At 37.7% G+C, this 27,238-nt stretch overlaps 1 protein-coding gene across 1 annotated transcript in view; it reads left to right on the top strand.

Moving 5' to 3' along the window:
* The window catches only part of LOC150088209 (poly(ADP-ribose) glycohydrolase-like), a 325,145-nt gene that overhangs the window by 137,999 nt on the left and 159,908 nt on the right, over window positions 1-27,238 (top strand). The window contains exons 7-9 of the mRNA XM_090370070.1: window positions 6,983-7,099; window positions 15,028-15,111; window positions 22,803-22,877. Of these exons, the coding sequence (XP_090226196.1) occupies window positions 6,983-7,099; window positions 15,028-15,111; window positions 22,803-22,877 (276 nt within the window). The remainder of the gene's footprint in view (window positions 1-6,982; window positions 7,100-15,027; window positions 15,112-22,802; window positions 22,878-27,238) is intronic.

The raw sequence follows: 27,238 nt of genomic DNA, 5'->3' as shown, positions 1-27,238 counted from the left end.
TACACTTTGGTCTAAGTAGTCCTTGTTAATTAGTGGCTGGTTAGTGCTGCTAAACTAACCAGCCACTAATCAACCTAAGGATACTTAGGTCGATTACTAATGTAGTTTTTAATCAATTAACATCACCGAGAAAGTGAACAGATTTTTGGCAAAGTGGTGTGTGGAAGAAAAAAAGTTCTGATTGAAATCTGAACTTTCATTACATATATTGAATTACATACCTCATTCTTTTGCATAGAATGCTTCGTCAATGCTCTCCAAATGTAAAGGGATAAAATAATTTTAATGAATTCTTTCTCTCATAGGGACTTGACCGATTCAATGCACAACAGAATTAAAAGCAGAGAGCCCCAACTCGACTCCAAAACACATCAAACCAACCCAACGAGACCATGAGTGTGAGAAGACATTGTGTTTATGAGAATAAATAATTAAAATCATGATTATAAAATTTGGATGAACACATTAAACATACAAATTAAACAAAATTTACTGTACTTTCCTTCCTTAAGCAGACTAAGCTTTTCGACAAATCATTTTGTTCACAAGTCAGAAATAACACCAAGTATGTGTATGTTAAGTTCTTAAATATAGAGATTCCATCTATCCAATTATGTTAAGGGAGGCAACAAAGCAGTTAAACTAACCCTTAGCCATAATTAGCCATAATCCGAGACCATTCTTGGATTCAGTGGAGGGCCCTATGGACTGGAGATGTGAAAATTTATCCCCAATTCATAAAGGGGGATCAAAAGGCAATGTGAGTAATTACAGACCTTTTAGTCTAACAGCTGTTCCAGAGAAAATAATGGAATCACTGGTTAAAGAAGTAATGCAGGATCATTTGAACAGGCATGCAATTATATTGCAGTCACTGTATGGATTTGTCAAGGGGCAAACTTGTCTAACCAATCTGATAGATTATTATGATGCAGTAACCAAAGGACTGCATACAAAAAATAATTTTGACATCATATACTTGGATTTTAGGAAGGCTTTTGATACTGTTGTACATGAACGACTTCTGTACAAACTGGGGCAATATGGCATTAAGGGCAATTTATTGTTATGGAGTGCTGGGCCCATTGTTGTTTTCAATATTTATCAATGATATTGATGAAGGTATATCAGGCCTAATGTCTAAATTTGCTGATGATATGAAGGTTTGCAAGGGTGGTTAACGACAGAATCAGTGAGCTACTGCAACAAGATATAAGAAAATTGGGTTGATGGGCTGAGAAAGAGCAGTTGAAGTTTAACATTGACAAAGGCAAGGTACTCCATATGAGTAGCAGTAATCCCAGATTAACTTATCAACTATGTACTACACTCAGGGTAATGGAGAATGAAAAAGTGTTGGGATAATTGCATAATTGGACATGAAATTTTCTGAGCAGTGCAGACATGTTGCCAAGGATTTTGTTACAGGGTTTTATCAATGATATACAGAAACTTTGCCAGCAGGGATAAGGAGGTGATTATCCCTTTGTATAAGGTTATGGTTAGGCCACATCTTGAGTACTGTATAGAAGTCTGGAGGCCTCACTTAGGAAGGATGAAAAACTGCTGGAACTGGTCCAGAGAAGGTCACCCAGACTGGTGAAGGAAACAAAAGATGTGCTCTTATTAGAAAGGCTTCAGTTCTGCAAATTGCAGTGACTTGAGACCAAGCACCTGTGGGGAGATATGATTAAGGTGTTTAAAGCATTGAATGGATTGAGTAAGCCAAATATTAATGGCATTCTTCCACTTGCTGAGGCTACACACATGAAGAGACAAATTCGAGTTTAGGATGGTGCAGGATAGATGTGCAGAAATTTGCCTTCAGGCAGTGTGTTGTTGATTGTTGGAACAGGCTTCTGTCTGTCATTGTGGAAGTGGATGGGTTGAATAAATTCATGATAGGACTGCGTCTAATTTTTGGAAGCTATGAATGGGTGAACTGTGTGAGGTGTTTTTTTTTTTTTTTTGGCTGATGCTGTATAAGCTTGCTTTCTTGCATCATTTGCCATTACTACCACCACCACTACTGCATATAGCAGTAACCTCACAGTAATCTACCAACTGTGTAGTACTACTCTTAGGGTAATGGAAAATGAAAAGACCTAGGGTAACTGTGCAGTCAGATATGAAGTTCTCTCAGCAATGCAGACAAACTGCTATGGCATCCCATTGGGTTTTGTCAATGGTATACAGGTATTTTGCTAGCAGGGATAAGGAGGTGGTTGTCACATTGTACGAGGGGCATTCAAAAATAAGTTACACCTGCCACCATCTCCTGGTATAATTGCGCAACAAATGTGCCTGTGCAGAATGGAGTTCATATCTTGCACCCCCTGGTAGGTAAGTTTCGTTGACATAGCAGTAACAGTTGTGTAGGAGCAAGCATTCATAATGGCATGTCAGCTAGAATGTTACTCCAAGTTCAAAGTATGCGGAACAGTATGATTTTTGTTTTTTGCGGGTGAGAGGTCTGAACTGTTCCAAGATTCATCATGAAATAATGGCGGTGTATAGGGAAAATGCAATGTCGCATACAGTCATAGTGAAGTGGTGCCAGCAGTTTAAAAATGGTCACACGGAACTGACGGATGCTGATCGAAAAGGAAGGCCATCAACGTTGACCACTGCAGACAACGTGATGCAGGTTGATGAAATGATTCGCAATAATTGAACATTCACAGTTGCAGAAATGGCAAAGGAATTAGTTATTTCAATAGGGAGCATTCATTCCATCATTGTGCACATCAAATTGTGTGCACAATAGGTTCCTCGTTCACTGACATATGAACACAAAGGTCAACGTTTTTTGTCTTCTTTAGCCTTCCTTCCTTCCTTCAACGCTGTTCTGTGGAAGGCCATGACTTCTTATGCTGCATCATCACTGGTGATGAAACGTGGGTGCACCATTTCACGCCAGAAACAGTGTCTGTGGAATGGAGACACACAACATTGCATGTGCGGAAGAAATTCAAAGTTGCACCATCAGCAGGAAAGGTCATGGCCACTTTTTTTTTTTTTGACTGTGACGGAGTTGTTTACACGGAATTTATGGCAAAACGCACAACAGTTAATGCTGCCTCATACTGCTAAACATTACGGTCTTTGCGAAGTGGCCTGGAAAGTTAAGCAAAGGGGTTGTTCTCATTCAGGACAACGGCACGCCACACAATTCATGCACAACATGACACTTGCTCTAAAGTTTTGGATGGGAAATACGGCAACATCTGCTGTACAGTCCAGATCTTTTGCCTTTTGACTATCACATCTTCGGCAAGCTGAAAGAACATCTAGTAGTGGGACAATGATATGCAAACAATGAGCAGGTGCAAACAGCAGTTCAATGGTGGCTGAATGACCAAGGATTGGATTTCTATCATCGGGAAATTGAACATTTAGTCACATGTTCCGTGAAGTGTTTACACCAACTCAGTGACTATGTGGAATAGATCAAGGTATGTGTTTTCTATTGCATAATGTTACGTACCTCAATAAATGTCTCTTGGACTACAATGGCCAAGTGTAACTTATTTTTTGAATTACCCTCGTATAAGGCAATGGTCGGACCACATCTTGAGTACTGCATACAGATCTGGTGACCTCATTTTAAGAAGGATATATAGCTTCTTGAACAATTAAAGAAAAGGCAATGAGATTGATGAGTGGAACAAAGAGAGAGGCTCTTACCAAGTTAGGGTTTAGTTCTGCAAATTGCATCATCCGGAGACTTAGCCACCTGCAATGCATTCTGATTGAAATGCTTAAGGTTTTGAATGGATTGAGTAAGCTCAATGCTATGATTTGATTATTCTTCTTGCCCAGACTACATACATGAGGGGGCCACAAATTCAAATTGAGAAAGGATGCTTGCAGAAATTTGGCTTTTACCAATGAGTAGTAGATTGCTGGAACAAACTTCATTTGTCGTGGACATTGATAGCTTAAATAAATCCAAGGAAGAACTAGACAAACTATTGGAGGGAATGGATAGGTGAAATGTGAATTGTTTTTCTTTTTTTTTCTCTCTAATGCTGTATAAGCTTGCTTTCTTGCATCATTTGTCACTACTAATACTAATGATATAGTAATAGTAGAGGCATGTGATGCAAGAAAGCAAGCTTATATAGCATCAGCCAAAAAAAATAAAAAAAAAAAAACATTTCACACATCCATTCCCTATAAATGTTTGTCCAGCTCCTCTTTGAATTTATTTAAGCTATCAGCTTCCACAACGACAGATGAAGTTTGTTCCACTTATCTACCACCCGCTGGCTAATGGCAAATTTCTACACACCTATTCTATAACTGTCTTTCCTCAATTTCAATTTATTCCCCCTCAGGTTTGTAATCTGAGCAAGAGGAACTAACTGGTCTGTAATTACTCATGTCAGCCTTAGATCCCCCTTTGTGAATTGGGGATACATTTGCACGTCTCCAGGCCGTGGGGACTTCCTCTGAGTCCAAGGATCCTCTCATAATTATGGCTAAAGGTTTGCTTACTTCCTTTGCCACCTCTAATCTAACAGGATAGATCCAATCCATCCTAGGTGCCTTTCCTATGTTTAACTTCAACAATTTCTCCTCCACTTTGCTCTCAGTTATTACAAAATGTACAGCCTGTTACAGTGTGATAAACTTCTGGCATTCTCCTCCCATAATAACTCCTTGTGTGATTGTAAATGAAAAATTCTCACTCAGATTTTCAGCTATCTGAGCAAGATCATTAACAGTCAAACCATTGATATCAAGTGGACCAATCTGATTCATCCCCTTCCTTCTATAGTTTACATAAGTCGTTGCTGTTTCTTAACATACTCTGTTAATGATTTTGCATAATCTGCCTTAGCTTTCCTCACTTCCTTTGTGACTTGATTACATATTAGTTTATATCCCATAGGCTTCTGTGTCACCTGATAATTTATATGCATCCAACGCATTTTTCTTCTCTGCCACGAGTCTCAGTAGTTCATCTGACATCCATTTAGGCCTAAACCTTAAATAGTATTTCTTAATCGGTATGAAAAGCCTAGTAGCCTGCCCGATTACTTCCTTGGATGCTTTCCATTTAGAATTTGCTGTTGGTAACATCATCAGCAAATGTAACTTTAGATATCAGTAACTTTAGATCCCTTTGTCGATAAATTTAGTCTTTTTTTTTTTTTTTGTCCTCTCCTTTTTCCCATTATATATATGAGGTAAGCGTTTTTACTGTTTTAGCATGAAATTTTGTGGTCATGGGCTCGAACCCCAGTCTAATTAGGAAGTGTGTGTGCTACGCACTCCTGCCCACCTGGCTACAGAGATGCCAAATTTAGTCATTTCTAAAGTGAGCGTATGCCCATGGTATTCCCAGGCAGTAAATAGAGATAAACATAATACCAGAATAGTATTATTTTCTCAACTGTTTAAATGGCTGAAATGAAACATATCCTTCTTCTTTATTAAATGGCTGTATTGGGCCAGTATTAGGAGTTATGTTATATTATATACATAACAAAAGGTAAGATATCCATCAAACTTTTCTTCCTTACACTGCTTGTCTAGATTCAATAAATTTGTTCACAACTCAACACAAGTTCTCAACACAAATTGCTGATTGAGTCTACCTGTTGTCTGAGGTGCCTCCGTAGCCAGGTGGGCAGGAGCAGCAGTGTGTAGCACACGCTTCTTGATTAGACCGAGATTCGAGCCCGTGACCACCAAATACGGAGGATGCGGAAAGGTCAGGGAATGAGCACCGCATATCCCCAGAGCAATATTGCCTTAGTTACTAATGCTCCTATAAACCAAATAACAACAACAATAACTGTTGTGTGATGATGGAACTGAATATCTCTGAAACTGGGTGCAACAGTGCCATCAAGTTTTAGTTTTTAATGAATAATAAATCCAATCACTTTCTGAGTAATGTTGCTTGATTAAAAATGATATTAGTAACTTAAAGTGACTTATAAACGAACAAAGTCATTTTTATGATGACAAAACCCAAGCTTTCTCACTGGAGAACCAAGTGTCCCCAAAGAGTAAAGACAGAAAGATAGAATGCATACTGTTAATATAATTATGTTGTACCTGAACTACCGTCCCTAAGTTGTCCTAAAAGAACACCTTAGCTGTCATAAGCAGTTTGTTATAAATATGGTGCCTCCATAGTCAGGTGGGCAGGAGCAGCACTGCGTAGCACACGCTTCTTGATTAGACCGGGGTTGGAGCCTGTGACCACCAAATACGGAGGATGCGGAAAGGTCAGGGAATGACCACCGCATATTCCCGGAGCAATATGGCCTTAGTTGCTAATGCTCCTAAAAACCAAATAACAACAACAGTTATAAATACATCATTTGATCACATGCAGTGGGGAGTATTCATTCCTTTACAATACAGTTTTGTTTGAACCTGGATGTGAATTACAATCCTCAAATAAATTTAGGATGTAGAACCATATTGCCTGGCCTGTGCTCGGTATAAACTGCCAATTTTTTTTTGCATTAGGAGTATTGATTATTTTGTTGTCATTTTATCTGCTCTGTGGTTACCAGTAGCCATCTATATGTGATTATGAATTCATTATTTATTTTTTCGAATATCTTATGGCTCCCATGTTTATTTTTTTTGGTACTCGTATATTAGATATGCTTAATATCTCAATAGTATAACATCATAATTTTGGTATAAAGTGAAATTTTACTTAGCTAACTCTGATAAATTTGATTGAACAGTGCTAGGCTTAGCACATATTGGTAAGTCTGTTATTAGAAAATTAACTAAGTAATTAATATCACATATCATGCCATTAATTACGTTTGGAATACTTTATGTTGCTAAAGTTCAGAGACCACTAAACTAAAATGATATGATTCAAAGTTAAGCTATATAAAAAATAAATATAAATTTTTATTAAAAGTATCAGAAGCAGTTTTAATTGTAATATTTATAGGTATTCCATAGGGACTTACATCATATTTATTATTATTGTTATTAGCCATACATAAGAGACGGAGATGCTCCCCGTCCATATCCAGATAGCTACCAAGATAAATGGGATTCTGATTATGTCCGAATGCCCTGTTCCCCAGAGAGTTTGTATCCCATTGAAGATGTAGGTGTTTTAAACACTTCTCCTTCTTATATTGCATTTTAATTATTTTATTAGATTAAATTAATATTGCTCCTGTTAATAAAATCAGTGTGCTTTCTTATTGATTAGCTTAGTGTTTTGTCAACTCCCTTCCCCCTGTTTTTAGCTAGTAATAAAATACCTCGGCAAAAAGTTAACAGAATGCTTATGGTGTTCTGAATATTGGTGGAATACCTAATCTGTAAATTTAAATTCTTTCATTTACTGTCACTACAAAATAAAAACATCTTCATGACTATAAACCGAATAATTCAAATTAATTTTGTTGCTATTACTGTTTAATTAATTACATTACCATTTAGGTGATAAATTGTACAATGACTTATTTTAATGGTACATATAGAGTATAATCATCTTACAACAAATATTGTTTTAATGAAAATATTACAGGTTCTGGACAGCATCCTTCCTTGTTATTAGTGCTTTGTAAGCCTCATTTGAATGAAACTGTTTTTATGAAAAATTGAGTACAATGAATAACTTTTAATTGTCTTAGTTTTCTCAAAGCCAGGAAAGGATCACTCATTCCCACATGATTATAAGCCAGTTTCACTCACTGCCTGCTTGGACAAAGTCTTAGAAAAAATGGTTCTTGGAAAAGTAATTTAATGAACGGTCAGTATGGGCTAGTCATAAATAGTGTATTTATGACTAGCCCATACTAGATTTAGAAAAAATTTGAAAAAGTCTTTGATATGTCCATCAAGATTTTCTTAACTTTTGGCTTACAGAACCAATTGTTCTGCAAGCCAAAACATGTATTAAACGTGTGTGCTGATGATCTTATCCTCTCTTGTCAGTCACTACCACAAATACCATTGAAATGCAACTGAATCTTGTGTTTACCAGAAGAGAAGTGTGATCATGGCTATTGCATATCCAAACACAGTCTTCAGACATATATTTCTGAAAAACATCTAAATTTAATCCTAAGCCAGAACTATACTGTGCAGTTATAATTAAAGTGTGTCAATTCAGCTGCCTGTAAGTAGAGAACCATTAATGGTAGAAAGATGAAATACGAGATGGACACTATACAACACATGCAGAAATGGAAAGTGAAAAAAAAAAAAAAAAATTGGTGCTGTGTGCACTAGAATGCAAATTTAACCTCATCATGTGACCATTGTTAATATTTTTGAGAAGGGGATTTAAGAACTGGTGTGCTAACTCATTCAAAGTACCATTTCGAGATCTTACTGATCTCGAAATGGTACTCCAAAAGAAGTATCATGCTATTTTTGGAACAACAGCAATCTATGGCTACAATTAGAGAATAAAAGATTAAGAAGAGGACCACTTTCTCAAAATGTGCTGCACAAAATTATGAAAAAATTCAAAGAAACAGGTGATTAGCTCACAGCAGAGAACATCTCCCCTCAGTCATTGCAGCTATTAAAGAGATTGCTAGAGCTGTATTATGACTGCTTAATATTCCATGGTCAACCATCTGTAAAATTTTTTTGAACTATCATTAATTTATACAGTATCCATGTGGTGCAGCATGAACTGATCCACATCAGCATAATGAGTTTGCTCTGTGGTTTCTTGCAACGATGGATCTTGTAAACTGATGTTTATTTCCAGTTAAGTGGCAATGTGAATAATTGTTGGATGTGAGGATTATCACCTCCAGATGTTTTCAACGGTCACCCCATTGTTCATGTTTGATGTAGATTCACAGTGAATTTTATAATTAGACCTTTTTTTTTTTTTTTTTTTTTTATTGTGTCAGCCATGCATTACTGTGACCCTCTGTTGTCTGTCAGCTTGCTAGATGTGAAAAACTAAAATGCCTGGTTAATTATCTGAATGGTAGCATGATGTTTTTCCACTGTGGTGGTTTTTGAATTAAGTGTGCAGACATTGTTATTATGACATTATTATTACTACAGCTATGCTCTACTTTAATCAGGATCGAGAAAATGGATTCCTTCATTCTAAACTTCTCAGTAGCTCTTTTTAGTCAGTTTGATGTGGACACTTGGATTGATGGTGTTTTCAACTGGAACTGTTGCCATCATGTTACTAGCTTATCTGCAGTTTTGTAATCTGAGTTTGTGAGATGGTGTATATTTTCCTCTGAGAAGGCTCTTATTTTGCAGACCCCTCTGAATTATGGTAGAGTAGACTCCCGATTAACTGGCCCATATGGTACCGGACCTCAGGCCAGATAAACGAATGGCCAGTCAATCCGAAAACACATGCAAAATACCATTTATAGGTTGTAAATTAAATAAATAATATATACTGTATACAGTATGTTCTATATAAATGTTTATTAAACATTTACTTAGATAAAAAATCAGTAATATTCATTTGTTTTTTGAAGCAAAATCACACCACTTTTTTCTTAAGAATTATATCAATGGCAGATGAATTATCTTGCTGTTCGATATATCTTATTGCAGTTTCAAGCATTTTCTTTCCTTCTGAATGACTTATTATTTTTATATCTGATCATAGCTTCTGGGTTCTCTGGTTCTTCATCTTCCAGCATTTCTCCTTGACTAACTGCTTCGATAATTTCATCGTCTGTTAACATTTCATTCTCTAGAATGTTATCGCTCACAAGCCATTTATTGATGTCTCTTTCTTCCAGGTCTTTGAACTATGATAGTTGTTTCAAATCATTAAGTAGAGCAATGTTGTTGTGGTCTGTCAGATCCTCAGTACAAGGTTCTTTGTACAGATCGCAGTTTGAAGTTAATTTTTCGACATCAGGCCATAGTTTTCACATGAACGGGGCATGATACATAGTACAGTACGATGCCCATAAATTTTGTCTGACGATTTTAAACTTTAATTTATAAAAAAAAATTGCATAAATAAATAAAAATAAAAATGGCCTTGTGGTTAGTGACTGGCGCTATTGTGAATTGGCACAAATTGTAACGATGCAAAATGAGGACTACCTGTATTGCTACTATATTAAAATTACAAACACAACCACATAATATCCTCAGAACAATGAAGAAAAATAGTTATATAATTTTAAATTAATTGGTTATATATTTTTAATTAGTTCAATTAAAAGCTTGATCTGGGGAAAAGCGGTGAAGTAGCCGGAGTGGCACATAAGAAGAAAAAACACATTATTGTATTGTAAAAACTGATATGTATTTTGTAGCCTTGGTTATTATAGTTAACTTCATTGGTGCCAATCCCTTCACCACTTCTCATATTCTGTCTTTGTCCTTTATTATTGTGTTCACTGTTGACACTGACAGATCTAAATTCTGCTCAATTCTTGTTAATGTTTGACCATTTTCATACATCATTATTATTTTAATTTTCTGATCCAAATCAATTGCTTTCCTTTTCTTGGTAGAGTTGAGTGCTGCTGTCACTTATTTGTCTCTTAGTTGGCACAGTGATAACAATCAAAATGAAATTTTCTGTAAAGAACTTCATAGGGTTGAGGCAGACTGGCCATAAGACTTACCAGGGAAACTGCAGTGGGCCTGAGGCTGGTGCGACTTTGGCCATAAGCACTAGTATGAGGCAGCTACAAGTTTTCCCATGTAAGGATTTTTGACCCAGTCTGCCTCTTAGCAGAAACACACTGTTATCACCTCACATGAGCTCACATTTTACTAATGCACATTTCTAGAGGTCACACTACCTTAAAACAGTAAAAACAATTTGCAGTTTCCAGTTTATTGGGCTTTTCTGTTAATGTAATCTATTATAAGTGAGTAGTAAACTCAATCTTATTGCATTTGCAATAATACCAGTAGCTGGAATTCAGTGTGTTTATACGTTATTATGGTGAAATGTGCTATAAAAATTAAATTAATTAAAAAATTCTTCAATTGACAGTGATTATTGAAAGAAAACAGTATTCTCAAATTGTTTATCATATCCATCCCAATGAGAACAATTTGAACCTAATTTCTAAATATATACAGAGAACCCAGGTGACCAAATAAAACAGCAACCTTTTTTTTTTTTCTTTTCAATTTTGCTCATTTAAAATTTTATATTTACACTTCAATGATAACAAAAATTTTTGTCTATTCTATCCTTTACTGTTTTCATGCAGTGAATATTTCACTTGTGAGTCATAAAAGTTCCAATCATTTTTAAGTGAGCATAGAGTAAAGTATATAATACAGTTGTTTTACAATCTTTAAATATTTTTGAGCAGTTGTAATCAATATATGATATGGAGGGCTTTTCAAATGGGCAGGATTGTCTGTTGCAGTTGGCAAGTGAGATTAGTCACTTACTGATAACTAACAATGAAGGATTTCTCATTCTAGTGGTTCTTACATGAAGCAATAAGTTGACCCAGTTCATGTCTTTTAGATTTTTATGTTTGTAAACCCATATGCAAAGTACTGCAAATGGGTAGCAGTAACCCAAGAGAAACATACCAACTGTGTGGTACTATACTCTGGGAGGTGAAGAATGAATAAGACCTGGGGGTAATTGTGTAGTCAGATATGAAGTTCTCTGACCAGAGCAGGTAATGGAGTTTTTCGATGATATATAGGAATTTTGTTAGCAAAATTCCTATCATTGACAAAAGACAGTGGTCAGACCACACCTTGAATACTGCATAAGGCAGTGGTCAGGCCACACCTTGAATACTGCATACAGGTCTGGAGGCCTCATTTTAGGAAGGATGTAGAGTTGCTAGACGAGTACAGAGAAGGACAACAAGATTGGTGAGAGGAACAAAGGGATGCTGTTACCAAGAGAGGCTTAAGTTCTGCAAGTTGTAGCAGTAGTAGTGGCACGTGATGCAAGAAAGCAAGTGTATGAGCTTATGCAGCATCAGCCAAAAAAAAAAAAAAAAAAAATCATACCATTCCCTCCAAATGCATGTCCAGTTTCTCCTTAAATTTATTTAACCAATCAACTTCCACAACGGCATATGGAAGTTTGTTCCAGCAATTAACCACCCGCTGGCTGAAGGCAAATTTCCACACATCTATTCTACATCTATCTTTTCTTAATTTGAATTTATGCCCTCTTAGGTTCGTAATCTGAACGTAGAAGGATCCCATCAGAATTCAGCATGCTCAATCCATTCAAGGCCTTATACACATCAATCAGATCACCGTGCAGGTGCCTAGTCTCCAGCCACTGCAATTTGCAGAACTTAAGCCTCTCGTGGTGAGAGGATCCCTTCATTCCCCTCACCAATACTTGTTGCCTTTCTCTGTACATACTCAAGCAAATCTACATCCTTCCTAAAATGAGGCCTCCAGACCTGTACGCAGTACTCAAGGCGTGGCCTGACCATTGCCTTATACAGAGGGACAATCACCTCCTTTTCCCTGCTAGCAAAATTCCTATATATCATTGACAAAACCCCATGACCTGCCCTGGCAGCCCGTCTGCAGTGCTCAGAAAACTTCATATCTGACTGCAAAATTATTCCCAGGTCTTTTTCATTTTCTACCACCTGAAGTGTAGTACCACAGAGTTGGTACGTTTCTCTGGGGTTACTTCACAAATTTTTCAAGGTTAAACTTCAGTTGCCACTTCTTAGCCCATCTGCCCAAATTATCTAGATCCTGTTGCAGTAGCACACTCTCATTACTGTCATTAACAACCCTGCCAACCTTTGTATCATCTGCAAACTTCGACATTAAGCCTGATATACCTTCATCAATATCATTGATAAATATACAAACAACAGAGGACCCAACACCAAACCCTGTGGGACTCCACTAATAACATTAGTCCACGAAGAGCAGCACCCATTGATTACCACCCTCTGTCTTCTCCCACTGAACCATCCTTATATCCATTGTAGCAACTTACCCTTAATACCATTCTGCTCCAAATTGTACAATAGTCTTCCATATGCAACAGTGTCAAAAGCTTTCCTGAAATCTAAATATATGATATCAAAATTATTTTTTGCATCCAGTTCCTTTGTAACCACATCATAATATCCTATCAAATTTGTCAAGACAAGACTTTCCCTTAACAAACCCATGCTGTGTCTGAATTATTGCTGCAGTCTTGTCTAAATGATCCTGCAATGCATCTTTAACCAGTGACTCCATTATTTTACCCGGAACAGAAGTTAAACTTAACTGGTCTGTAATTACTCATGTCACCCTTCGATCCCCCTTTGTGAGTTGGGGATACATTTGCACATCTCCATTCCGTGGGGACCTCCCCTCAGTCCAAGGATGCGCTCATAATTATGGCTAAGGGTTTGCTTAGTTGCTTTGCCACCTTCTTTAATATAACTGGATAGATCCCATCCACCCCAGGTGCCTTTCTTATGTTTAACTTCAACAATTTCTCCTCCACTTTGCCCTCAGTTATTACAAAATCATTAAGCACCATGCTACAATTTCCTTCAACCTTCTGCCATTTTCAAACCTTAATAACTCCTCATGTGCGAATGTAGATGCAAAATACTCATTCAGTTTGTTTGCTATCTGAGCAGGATCATCAACAATCGAACCATCGATATCAAATGGACCAATCAGATTCATCCCCTTCCTTTTAGAGTTTATATAAGTAAAAGAATCCTTGCTGTTTTTCTTAGCATCTTTTGCCAAAGATTTCTCGTAATCTGCCTTCGCCTGCCGAACCTCCTTTGTGACCTGATTACAGACTAGCTTATATCTGCCATAGGCTTCTGAGTCGCTTGATAATTTATATGCATCCCATGCATTTTTCTTCTCTGTCACGAGTCTCATTAGTTCATTTGATAACCATTTAATTCTAAACCTTGAACAATATTTCTTAATAGGTATGAAACTTTTTAGTAGCATCCACAATTAATTCCTTGAATGTTTCCCACTTAGAATTTACTGTTGGTAACATTGTCAGTTGATCCCACTGTACAGAATTTAAAAACTGTCTGAGGCCACTGTACTCACCTTTACGGAAGCAAAAACCCTTTCCTTTACTCCTGATGGTAATTATATCTTTAAGTAAATCCCACATCAGTACATTGTGATCACTGCCACCTAGTGGTTCCTTTATCTGCAAATTCTTAATACACGAATGATCACTGTTGATAATCAGTGATCATGAGCATCTGGAGATCACCTTCGAGGTGATCTGATTGAGGTGTATAAGACCTTGAATGGTTTGAGCAGGCTCAATGCTGATGGTATACCTCCGCTTGCTCAGAATAAGAACCGGATGGTGGCATAGATTCAAATTGAGGAAAGACAGTTGTAGAATAGATGTTGGAAGTTTGCCTTTAGCTAGTGGGTAGTTGATTTCTGGAATAGATTTCCACCTGTTGTGTTAGTTGATAGCTTAAATAAATTTAAGGCTGAACTAGATAAACATTTGGAGCGACGAGATGGGTGAAATGTGAAGGTTTCTTTTTGCCTGATGCTATATAAGCTTACTTTCTTTCACTATATGCCTCAACTAATGCTGATACAGCTTTCATCCATTTCTGTTTGATGAGAAAAAAAAGTCAAAGTAGTAATGTAATAAGATAATATCTTATGTAACTTTTTGTATATACCAAAAGAGGTCTTGCCTTTGTATTTTCATCACTAAATAAGTGCTCATATTTATTCTACATAATAAAGAGAAATTCTGGATAAAACCAGATGATTATTTTTGAAAAATTTCATGATATTTCCATTATTCATATTTCAAAAACCACAAACAGATAAGGACATGAATAGAACATGTTTCCCTATGGCAGTCAAGTCTGTGGTCTCCAAACAGAATTCATTAATAGCAGTTTACTGGCTGAGTTTTTGGATGGGTTAAGTTAAATATTCTTTTAATTAAACTTAAGTATAATTGTATTTAGAGAACCAAATCATCATCCAGTACATCTAATTTGTAATGAGATTGATTAAAATAGGTCTCTCATGTTTATTAATATAAAATTGTTTTGAAGGCTTGGTAAGTTTCAATCTTCAGTTATTTTATTAATATAGGAGAATGGGAAAAAAAGGATAGAAAAACGTTGGGAAGTGATTGAAAAGAGTTTAAGAAATATCAGATCTTCATATGATCTTGAGGTAAGTTGGAGTTGGTTGCTTCAATATTTTCTTTGAAACTTTTGAAATAATAAACTTATATAAGTCATTCAAATTAAATATAGGCTTTTGGAATAAATGGTTGTATATGTGGAACAGAAGAGAGCATCTTCAGAATAGATAAATGATGCCCTCTCTGACTAATTTATGTCTTGAATGATAACCTTTACATGAATAAAGTAGCTCATCCACATTAAAGCACTGATATCTGAGTGCCATAGGATGACTGGCCAGTGAACGTTTATTGTTGTATAGTAGCTATTTGTATGGGCAGATCATTTGAGTGAGGAAAAGTGCATCCCTACATGAGTTTTGAAATGTAGTACACTGTCATAAGATGAGTGACCATTTCCTAGATCAAATGCAAGCATCCCAGCTCTCCCACCACCCAAAAAAGATTTGCTAGATGTCTGTTGCAGAGAAGGCTTATTAGCATTATTCCGGCGCCTCCGTAGCCAGGTGGGCAGGAGCAGCAGTGTGTAGCACACGCTTCTTGATTAGACCGGGGTTCGAGCCCGTGAGCCACCAAATATGGGGGATGCGGAAAGGTCAAGGAATGACCACTGCATATCCCCTGAGCAATATGGCCTTAGTTGCTAATGCTCCTAAAAAAAAAAAAAAAAAAAAAAAAAAAAAAAAAAAGCATTATTCCTTTTTTAAGAGGAACCAGTACTGGTAGCTGGCCTAATTCTGTATGATAATGTAGTGTTTTTAATTCTCATTCATTTGAAGAGGTGTGGGTTGTTCAAATTCACTTGTAAACTGGAGGAATTCTTAAAAGGCTATTCAGTTGGGTTTGTAGTTAGCCACTGTTGGACAGGACTAGTTGAGAGGTTTCCTATTAGTTATTCTAGGTTTTTTAACCTACACAGCCGACCGGGCTAGCCGAGTGGGTAAAGTACCTGCCCGGCAACCCAAAGGTTGCGGGTTCGATTCCCGCCTCGGGCTTGGATCAAAGTACTGCAAAAACCTTGGGAGGTGCAATATGGCCACAGAAGCCGATGCGCCAACAACTACCAAATCAAAAAAAAAAAAAAATCAACCTACACAGCATGAAAATTGGTCTATGAACTTACCTGCTGGAAAAGCTATATGTGATTAAATAAAATAATAATAATAGAATTCAAATTACCATGATATGAATTATGCACTAATAAATCCCCACCCCCCCCAAAAAAAAAACTAAAACTGACAGGCCTAGTTTCCCCATGGTACAGTCAGTACCCATCCTGACAGCAAAACAAAGTAGTTATGGTTTATCTGATAATATTGGTCAAAGTAACTCTTGCACATACCTCAAGAGTTCTTATCTGTTACCCCAACTGGACGTATTATCTAGATGTTCTGGGGGCACAAACGTTTCACGTGGGCGGGTAGCTAATGCCAGGGAAGAGAGCCTAAAAAACTTCAAGGGTTGTGTTAGGGTTGTTAAATATACAAGAACAGTAAATCTTAATTGTTTATACAGTAACGTTAGAAGTGTCGTCAATAAAATGAGCGAATTCGAACTGCTGGTTAAAACAAGTAACGCAGACATAATAGGGCTTACAGAGACGTGGTGCCACCCGGAAATTGGGGATGATGAGTTTCAGTACGGCTTGTATAATGTATTTAGGAAGGATAGATTAGATAGAAGGGGTGGTGGGGTAATGCTTCTTATCAGAAGCAGCCTGAGTGCGACGATAGCTTTCCCGGATTCAGACGTTTCACGTGCTAGTATAGAGTCTGTATGGTGTGAGATAGTTGGAAACAAAGGTATAATGCGAGTAGGAGTAATCTACAGACCAGGTGATTGTGAAGATTATGACAAAAGCCTCTACATGCAAATGGAATGGGCAAGTAAGCATCAATGCCTTATTATGGGTGATTTCAATCTGCCTCTAATTGATTGGAGTAAATGGGAAGGAAACTCGACATGGGGAACAAAATTTTTAAATCAACTAGATGACTGTTATTTGTATCAACATGTCAGGGAAAATACTAGAGAAAAGAATATCCTAGACCTCATCATCACACATGAATCAGATGACATAACAGGGCTGACAGTAGAGGAACCAGTAGCAGGAAGTGATCACGGAGTTCTACGGTGGATGATGACGAGAGAGGTAGCAGAAGTAAAAGGCAAAGGAATGGGTTTTAATTTCAGAAAAGGAAATTACGATGCCTTAAGGTACTACATGGCCTCTATTAACTGGGTAGATATCGCGCAGAGAATGAATACAATTGAACTGTGGTACGCTTTTAAAACATTAATCACAGATGCCTTGAATGCGTATATACCATTAAAAAAATACTCCACGAGGAGGGTTCCAAGTTGGATGACTAGTGAAGTTGCCGCATTACTTGAGCAGAAAAAGGTGGCATGGAAATGTTACAGAACAATAAAAAGTACTGAAGCCTATAACAGCTACAAGGTGATGTGTAATAGAGCCACAGAAAAGGTTCGACAGGCAAAGGCAGTTTATGAGAAATCACTAGCAAACAGAGCAAAGAGGGGGGATAAAGAATTCTTCACATATATAAATGCCAAGAAAAGCAGGACAAACCAGATCGGACCTTTATGTAAGGGAAAGGGGATAGTAATAAATACACCAGCTGCCGTTGCAGATGAACTCAACAGTTATTTTGCATCGATATTTACAAATGAAAAGCCTTTTGTGACAAAGGGAAATTGTGGGAGCGAAGTTAAAAAATATGTAATTAATGATATTGAAATTTCGCAAGATTATTTAATGAAAAAACTTTCGAGCCTACAGACCAGTAAGGCTCCTGGAGTTGATGGAATATACCCTATAATCTTAAGAGAGGCGGCAAGCGAGTGCATTGAACCATTGAGGCTAATTATGCGAGCATCATTAGACTCTGGGGAGATTCCCTTGGATTGGAAAAGTGCAAATGTATCTCCCATACATAAGGATGGCTCTAAAAGTGAAGTTGGAAATTATCGACCTGTCAGTCTGACTTCAGTAGTAGGGAAAATCATGGAGGCAATGATCAAGGGTGGAATTCAGGATCATTTGGATCGAATTGAAATTCTCAAGGATACTCAGCATGGTTTCGTAAAGGGAAAATCATGTTTAACAAATCTGGTTCGCTATTTCGAAAGGGTCACTCACGAGCTGGATTTAGGGAATAATTTCGACATTGTTTATTTAGATTTCAGCAAAGCTTTTGACTCAGTCCCACATGAGCGGTTGCTTTATAAGCTGGAACAGGTTGGAATCACTGGGAAAATCCTTAGATGGATAGAAGGATGGCTTCAGGGCAGGAGGCAGAGGGTTGTGATAAATGGCTATTCCTCAGATTGGGTTGATGTAAGAAGTGGGGTTCCCCAAGGATCAGTATTAGGACCACTGTTGTTTTTAATTTTCATAAACGACATTGATGAAGGGATAGAGGGCGTGATGTCTAAATTTGCAGATGATGTTAAAATTGGGAGAGTAGTTAATGATCACTGTCAAGCTGAGCTTCTTCAGAGAGACCTAGATAGACTTCAGGAATGGTCAGAAAAATGGCAGCTGTGCTTTAATCCAACAAAGTGTAAGGTATTACACCTGGGAAACAGTAATCCCAAAAAAACTTATTCACTTGGTGGAGTTCAACTAAAGCCAGTACTGGAGGAAAGGGACTTGGGTGTTACGATACGGTCAGACATGAAATTCTCTGAGCATTGTAAACAGGTTGCAAGGAAGGCCCATGGTGTCCTATCGATGATCTATCGAACTTTTGCAAGTAGAGATAGGGACGTGATAATCCCATTATATAAGGCTTATGTTAGACCACACTTGGAATACTGTGTTCAAGTATGGAGACCGCACCTGAAGAAAGACATCGAGCTTCTTGAAAGGGTGCAAAGAAGGGTAACTCGCCTGGTGAGATCGGCAAAAGGGCGTCCTTATGAAGAAAGACTTCGAATATGTGGGTTGCAGAGTTTGGAAACTAGACACCTTAGAGGAGATTTGATTGAGGTGTTTAAGGCTCTGAGAGGCATCAGTAAAATGAATGAGGACAAAATTTTCAAGATTATAAATGATGCTAGAACTAGGGGACATAAATTCAAGTTACGGGGGGAAATGTTTAGATTGGATTGCAGGAAGTTCTATTTTAGCCAGCGAGTTATAAATTACTGGAATAAGTTGCCTTCATGGGTGGTAGAGGCCGACAGTTTGGGGAAATTCAAAGGGCATCTGGATAGTACTTTCGGGTAAGGGAAGCACATAGGATGATAGGTTTAATTTCCTTTTTATTTATTTTTTATTTTATTTTTTTTTATTTATTAATTATTATTATTTAGTTATTTATTTATTTATTTTTTTTTTTGTTTTTATCATTGTTTTGTTCGGATTTTTTTTTTTTTTTTTTTTTTTTTTGGCTGGTGCATCATAAGCCATAGGCTTTCTTGCACCATGCGGCCGTTACTAATACTAATACTAAATCACAAAGGCAAAGCTTTCAGGCTACTCAGTGCATGACATAGTTTGATTCACAACAATATGAAACCTGATACAGCCCTTAACAACCAGGTGCAGCTACAGAATTACAGGTATGAAGTGACAACTGAAACACTAAGCCTACAGCCTAGATTTACTCACTGTGCAAATACCAAGTTTTTGGTCCCCTGATGACAACACTCAGGTCCTTATACTTGCTTGGATGATGAGCTGAAGGAGCCCATCATAAAATGATTTCATCATTAGATATCAGAAAGAGAATGGGAGGGGATGTACACTGGCATTTTAATGTCACAGCTGCTTACTTTTAACTCGGTGGGTCTCAGAACTGTATTTTGAACATCTTAAGTTTCATCCAAATAAACTTTATTTATTAAACACTGCTACTCCAGTTATTTACATTCTGAGTTTACATATTTTTTATTGATAATTTTACATGTATTTATGAGTACTAAGTTTGTAGTTTCATGATTACGTAAATCTTAGGCTGTTAGAAGTACATACACAATACAAGATGGCATTAGTATATAATTGAGTAGTAGACTGATAGTAAGCATGATTCTGTGTACTATTTCAATTTTATACAAAATAATCCAGATAAAACTGTTTATTCCTGTTTGTTAATTTTGTACTGAAGGCTACTTATTTGTCATAGCATTGTTGTTAAGGAAAAATATTAAAAATTTTGTTGAACAGTTGAGAAAGCGTAATCAAAGTAAGGAAAAACTCTGCATTTTGCTCTTACATCATTTTGTGGCAAATGTTGTAAGGAAGCAAGCTTATGCAACGTCAGCTAAAAAAAAAAACTACTACATCTGATCATTCCTTATAATAATTGATCTAATTCTTCCTTAACTTTATTCAAACTACCCACTTCTACAATGCCAAATGGACGTTTCTTCTGATTTTCAACATATATCCTGCAACCATCCTTTTTCCATTTCAAGTTTGTCCACTTGAGTGTGTCATCCAAGAAAGAGTAAGAATGCCATTAGCATTTAATTTACTCAGTCCATTTAAAGCCTAAAACACTTAATCAGGTCTCCTTGCAGGTAGCTGGTTTTCAGACTTGCAGTATGCAGAAGCAAAGTCTTTCATGATAAGAATAACCTTTTGTGCCCCTAATTAATGTTGTTTCTCCTCTCTATGTCTGTTTAACAGATTCAGATCCTTCCTTAACTGAAGTTTTTAACCTGGCAGGAGTATTATATTCCCTAACAGGGCCAGCAAGAAAGTGTTTAATCTTGGTGACCCATTAGTTAAGGATTTGTAGTTTTTGTACTTTCCCAATAGTGTCTTGTACTTTCCCAATCTGTGTATATTGTTTTGCTTCATGGAAGCTGAGTGGCCCTGAAAGGATAGGTGATATCATTTTACGTGTTATACTGCGAGGTTCAGTCGGAAAATCATTCAATGGCTAAAGCTTTGTGTATTAATAATAGTTTATAACTGGAATTTTTGTTAATATTATTGCAGAATCTGTTTGAGTGTTATAATTATGTGAATGCGAACGTTGACTGAGTTCTGTGGTTGAATAATTAGCATGGAGGCTAATTTGGTGATATAAGCTCCGTCGTTTGCTGTTTGAAGAAATTCTTCTTCACTACCTGGATAATATTGTATTACTCTATTTGAATTGTTACAATATATTTTTAAAAACGATTTTACAGATACTTTTCCAAATGTAGCAGTTGCACTAAGAATTTTTCTAACTTTACCAGTTTCAGCTGCCTGAGATGAATGGAGTTTTCCAAAATTAAAATTAATCAAAAATTATTTACGATCGACAATGTCTGAACGACTTTCTAATTTGGCAATAATTTCAATAGAAAATGACCTTTTGGAAAAAATAAACATAAATGAAATAAATTTGCATTTCTTAAAGCAAGGAAACATAAATTTGTATAATTTTTTTAAAAATTATAATTTTCCTTTTATTTTATTATTGTGATAGAATACGATTACTGTGATTTAGAATATAAAGTTTATTTCCAGAATTTCAGAATGATTTTGTTATTTTTGCTTGTTTCATTATATTATATGCAGTTATTTTTTGTAATTATTTTCTTTTTTAATAAATGAATGTTATTTTATTTTTTAATCCGAATATTTTGGGGCGGCAAATTTGATTTCGCTTACTGGGGGCACATAGGGTCGCAGCAGCTCTGTCAGGCAGTAACAGTTCCCTATATGAAGTTGCATACAAAATAGTGTTAAATGTAAGTATATAACATCATCACCTGTAGTAGAAGTTCAGTATGATGAAAATATCACTTTATTGGATGAATTGTCAATTTAAAATGTAATGCACTTTTGAGCAAAGGATGTTGTAATTATGTAAAAGAAATAAAAATGAAATAACTGCATTATGTATTTTGTGACTTTGTTTGTCCAATGTCTTATAAATAGGATACCCCTCCCATTTCTCTCTAACAATAAAAAATGCATGTTACAATTAAGTCCAGCTGTTCAATTTTTTTTCCAATTTTATTAATGTTAGGCTTGGGTTAATATGTATGGAATCATGAACAAATAGTTGATTCAGGCAGTAGTTATGTTTCATTTGGAAATACTAAATGCTATTCAAAACATTAATGAAAATGGGTATCATTAAGGTAAGAACTGTTATGAAATGAAATTGTAGTTTCTTTGGTAGTTGTATGGAAATTTGACCATGGATCCAACTGAACTAGTATTAGTTAAATGATCATAATTCTTTCAGGTAAGAATTGGGATGGACAGGATGAATTATGAGTAAAATTAATAAGTAAATACTACATAATTAAAATTGATCAGCAGCACAGATAATAGAAAATGGCTATGGAAAATGTAAAACAATTTTAGCTTTTCCTTTCCTTTTTTTGCTCATTTTGGAAACAACTGTCTTGGAGCTGGATAAATGCTGACAGCAGACCCACAGAAGTTCGTGCACCAACGAGTGCCAATCTAGTAGTTGAATGATTTAATCTTGCGGCCATGCACACATCACAGCGCGCGCACAACTCTGTATCTATTTAATTTTGTCTCTAACGTTATTATTCTGTTAGAATCTGTATATTGCTGATGAAGGGGTCCATTTTACCCTGAAATTACTGGATATATACAATATTAATTATTAATTTATATAATGTTTTATAAATTTGAATGGAATTTTGTTTTATAAGATGTTGAACATTTTAAACATCTTAACATATGTGATTAATTATATGTCTTTAAATGCAGAGAGCTATTCTTCAGTACAACAGACAGTATGCTAACCGATGGGATTTCAAAGGGCTCCATGTATTTTTTGAACAGGTAATTTAAACTTTCATGTATCTTGTATCACTTCCATTTAACTTTTATTAATATCAAAAAAGATTCATGCTAATATAAAATGTGTACATAAAGCTGTATCATGCTTATTACACTTCAGTTTTGTATATATTACTAGTAGGCTCATGTTCTCTACAACAAATATAAAAAAATACTGCATATGTCAAGGAACTATTGATTTCACACTGGAAACCTGCATCTATACTTCTGAAAGGGAAACTAGCTACCGTAATTTGCAATATATTTATAATAATGTGATATCTGAGGCTAATTACTACAAATTTGCAATTTCTCGTACCTCAATGGACATACACAATGGACAGGGTTGTCAAGGACACTACTGACACTATGCTGCTGCAACAGGATCTGGAAAGGTTGAGCAGATGGTCTGAGAGGTGGGAAATGAAGTTTAACATCGACAAATGTAAAGTACTACATATGGGAAACAGCAACCCCAGAGCAACGTATCAACTCTGTGTACTACACTGACAGTGGTAGAGAATGAAAAGGGCCTGGGGGTGGTTGCGCAGGCAGATATGAAGTTCTCTGAGCAGTGCAGACGGGCTGCAAGAGTACCTCATTGTGTATTGTCAATGATATATAGGAATTTTTCTAGCAGGGATAAGGAGGTGATTATTCCCTTGTATAAGGCAATGGTCAGGCCACACCTAGAGTACTGTATACAGGTCTGGAGGCCTCATTTCAAGAAGGATGTAGAGCTGCTGGAACGAGTACAGAGAAGGGCAACAAGATTAGTGAATGGAACAAAGGGGTGCTCTTACGAAGAAAGGCTTAAGTTTTGCAAATTACAGTGTCTGGAGACTAGGCACCAGCGAGGTGATCTGATAGAGGTGTATAAAGCCTTGAATGGTTTGAGCATGCTCAATGCTGATGGGATTCTTCCTCTAGCTCAGAATAATCACCTGAGAGGGCATAAATTCAAATTGAGGAAAGACAGATGTAGGATAGACATGCGGAAATTTGCCTTTAGCCAGCAGGTGGTTGGTTGGTGGAATAGACTTCCATCCCTTGTCGTGGAAGTTGATAGCCTAAATAAGTTTAAGGCTCAGCTGGACAGGTATTTCGAACAAACAGAGGGGTGAAGTGGTTTTTTTTTTTATTTATTTATTTATTTTTTTTTTTTTTTGGCTGATGCTGCATAAGCTTGCTTTCTTGCATCAAATGCCTCTACTAATGCTAATGCTACACTGAAAAAAAAAAAAAAAAAAAAAAAATCATTGAATCCAATTTCATCTAGGACATCGGAAAAGTAAACATTTACTTCTGAAAGAGGGAACCAGCTACTGTATTTGCCATTGCAGAATGTTCAGTTAGAGAGTAAATTTTTCTAAAGAATAGCACTTGACATCTGGCATACATTGTTAAATGTTGCTACTGGGACACAGCTGTGTTCTTCATCATTACTGAATTGTGATATTTGTTTATGTTGCTCATAACCTGTAGATATACTTCCATGTACCATGTGAGGAAGAGAAGAAGAGGGGGAAAAAAATCTGATCCAGAATGTATTTTTGCAATGATTTCCAGCAATACATTAATCTGTCGGGGAGGGGGGGAAGTGTGTGTGTATTTTTTTTTTTTTTTTGTAATGGCATGAACAAATATACAGAATGTCTGCAAACCTCCTTTCTTCTTCTTCTTCTTTGGTCCTTAGCTGGCAGCTGGGGGAGGCGGTTGGCCACGCAACCAGTATGCTGCTGTAGGTGCCGCAGGGTTTCGGACTTGCTCTGTGATGTTCTTCCATACCTTACGATCCATGGCTTCAGTCCTGGCCTGGTTAAGGTCAAGACGTCGGCTCTTCAAGTCATCTTCCACTTGCTTGGCCCACGTTTTCCTAGGCGCGGTCCGTTGGATACTCCATTGGGTGGGTCGTTGTCTCCAAAGGAGTGTGGATGGTATTCTGTTCGTGCCCATTCTACATACGTGGCCAAACCATCTGAGCCTTCGCTTCTGGATTTGGTCGGCAATGGTTGGTTGCTGTTGGCATCTGGCGCGGATGGTATCATTAGTGATGCGGTCACGAAGAGAGATGCCCAAGATCTGCCGCAGGCATCGCATTTGGAATACCTCAAGTTTGTTCAAATCTAACTTGAGACAAATCCATGTTTCCGATCCGTAAAGAAGAATGGGCAGGATCAAAGTCCGGAAGAGTCGGATTTTAGTCTTTGTGGAAATGTTGGTCCTCTTCCACAGACACCATTTGAGCGAGGCGAACGCAGTGGCCGCCTGTCCAATTCTGCTGTGGATTTCCATGGTGGATGCAACTTTCTTCTCCTGGACCAGCGACCCAAGGTATTTAAAGTCCTGCACTTGCTCGATCTGGATGCCTTCGAGATAGATGGTGGCTTGCGACCCATCTGTTGTCAGGGCCTTTGTCTTACCAGCATTGATCTTCAAACCGTATGGCCGGGCAATGCGGGCAATGTCGTAGAGGATGTCCGTGGCTTCAGCGTCGTTACCGGCAAGGATAGCACTATCATCAGCAAACATCAGGTCAGTCACATAGTGATCCTTGTCATATTGTATGCCCTGTCTGTTTCTGAATGCTTGCCTCATAATGGCGTCGACCACGATGTTGAAAAGCAACGGGGAGGCTACATCCCCTTGGCGGACTCCAGTTTGGATGGTAAATTCCTCAGATAAATCATTCTGGATGCGCACGCACCTGGCTGGTTAAACCGTTGTATGCAGTTTGGAGGAGTGTGATGACTTTTCGAGGTACATGTTCAACCTCTAGTAGTTTCCATAAGGCAGGCCGGTGGACACAGTCGAAAGCAGACTTAAAGTCAATGAAAACAATGACGGTTCGCTGTCCACACCGGATCCTCTCCTCCATCAGCTGACGAATGGCAAAGATTTGATCACAGCATCCTCGCCCGGGTCTAAATCCTGCCTGTTCTTCTCGACTGGTTTGCTCGCGATGTTTTTGCAGTCTTGACTGGATAATCTTCATAAAGACCTTTCCGATGATGGAAAGGAGGCTGATGCCACGGTAGTTCTTGCAGTCCCGGTTATCACCTTTCTTGTGGATCGGTACGATAATAGCTTTCCTCCATGTTAACGGAATTTGTTCAGTGCACCAGATGGTTTTGAGGAGTGAGTGTAGTCGGCGAAGCAGTACATCTCCCCCGGCTTTGATCGCTTCTGTGGTGACTTGGTCCACTTCTGGTGCCCTGCCATTCTTCAGGGATTGTATGGCTGCTTTCACTTCTTCTACTGTAGGCTCAACATCGACCATGGAGACCTCAGGGGGGTCGATCGAGAGTGCTGTTGCTGGCGGTCCCTGAGGTGGGTCGTGATTATACAAAGCTTTGAAGAATTCACTCCACCGTTGCAGGCGTTCGGATGGTGATCGCACGAAGGTCCCATCAGCATTCTTGATGTTGTCATTAGTCAATTTGGTCTTTCCACTCAGACATCTGAGGGTGTGGTAGAGAGTGCGGTACTCGTTTTTGGATGCCGCCACTTCAAGATAGTCTGCCACTTGGTTCCAGTATGCTTCTCTTTCTGCTGTCATTCTTTGTCGGACTTCTCGGTTTAGCTGCCGGTACCGTTCAAAGTCGACCAACTTTGCCTGTTTCCGTTTGTCCACGAGGTCGAGGCACTCGTCTGATATCCATGGTTGCGTTCGACGTCGGGCAGGTGGACATAGGGGCTTGGCACATTCCAGGATGGCATCAGAGATCTGCTTTTCTTCTTCATTTATATCCTCGGGCACAGCCAGCATCTCGAAGCGGTTGGATAGGGCGATCTGATATGCCTGTTTGTTGGCAGCATTCATTAGCTGCCTCCAGTCCAGCTTGGCTGACCGAGATGATCTTTTTGCATGCCGTAATTTGAGCTGCACCTTAGCCCGGATGTGATCAAAACCTCCTTTACAAAGCTAAAATGTTAGAGTGCATGTCCCAAACCTGAAACCACTTCCAGGTGGTGGAGAGTATCTTCAGGTTTTTATTCACCACCAGAAAATGTGCACAATTATGATGGCAGCATTGCAGAATTCTAATCATGGTAGTATTTTGCACAAAATGTACAGATCTTTCTTCTTCTTTGGAGAAGCTACTGTCACAGGCATCATGTATTTGGATGTGTTACAGAATTTCCTTATGCACTAACTGCAGGATGTCAAGTGACGGCGACTTGATTTTCGGACTCAAAGAAGTTCAGACTGATTTTGTAGCCCCCACAATCCTCTGATCTGATCCCTTTATATTTTGCTCTCTAGTGATTTGTGAAAGACCAGGTGTGTGTGTTCCACCTATGTCATTAACCATTACTGAATTTAAACAATATATTTCTGAGCCAATTGGCTGCATTGACAT

Source organism: Mastigoproctus giganteus, chromosome 3 (genome assembly GCF_048544385.1).
Source record: "Mastigoproctus giganteus isolate SK-2022 chromosome 3, ASM4854438v1, whole genome shotgun sequence".
NCBI classification, from domain to species: domain Eukaryota; kingdom Metazoa; phylum Arthropoda; class Arachnida; order Uropygi; family Thelyphonidae; genus Mastigoproctus; species Mastigoproctus giganteus.
This window is presented reverse-complemented; position numbering and strand designations above follow the sequence as displayed.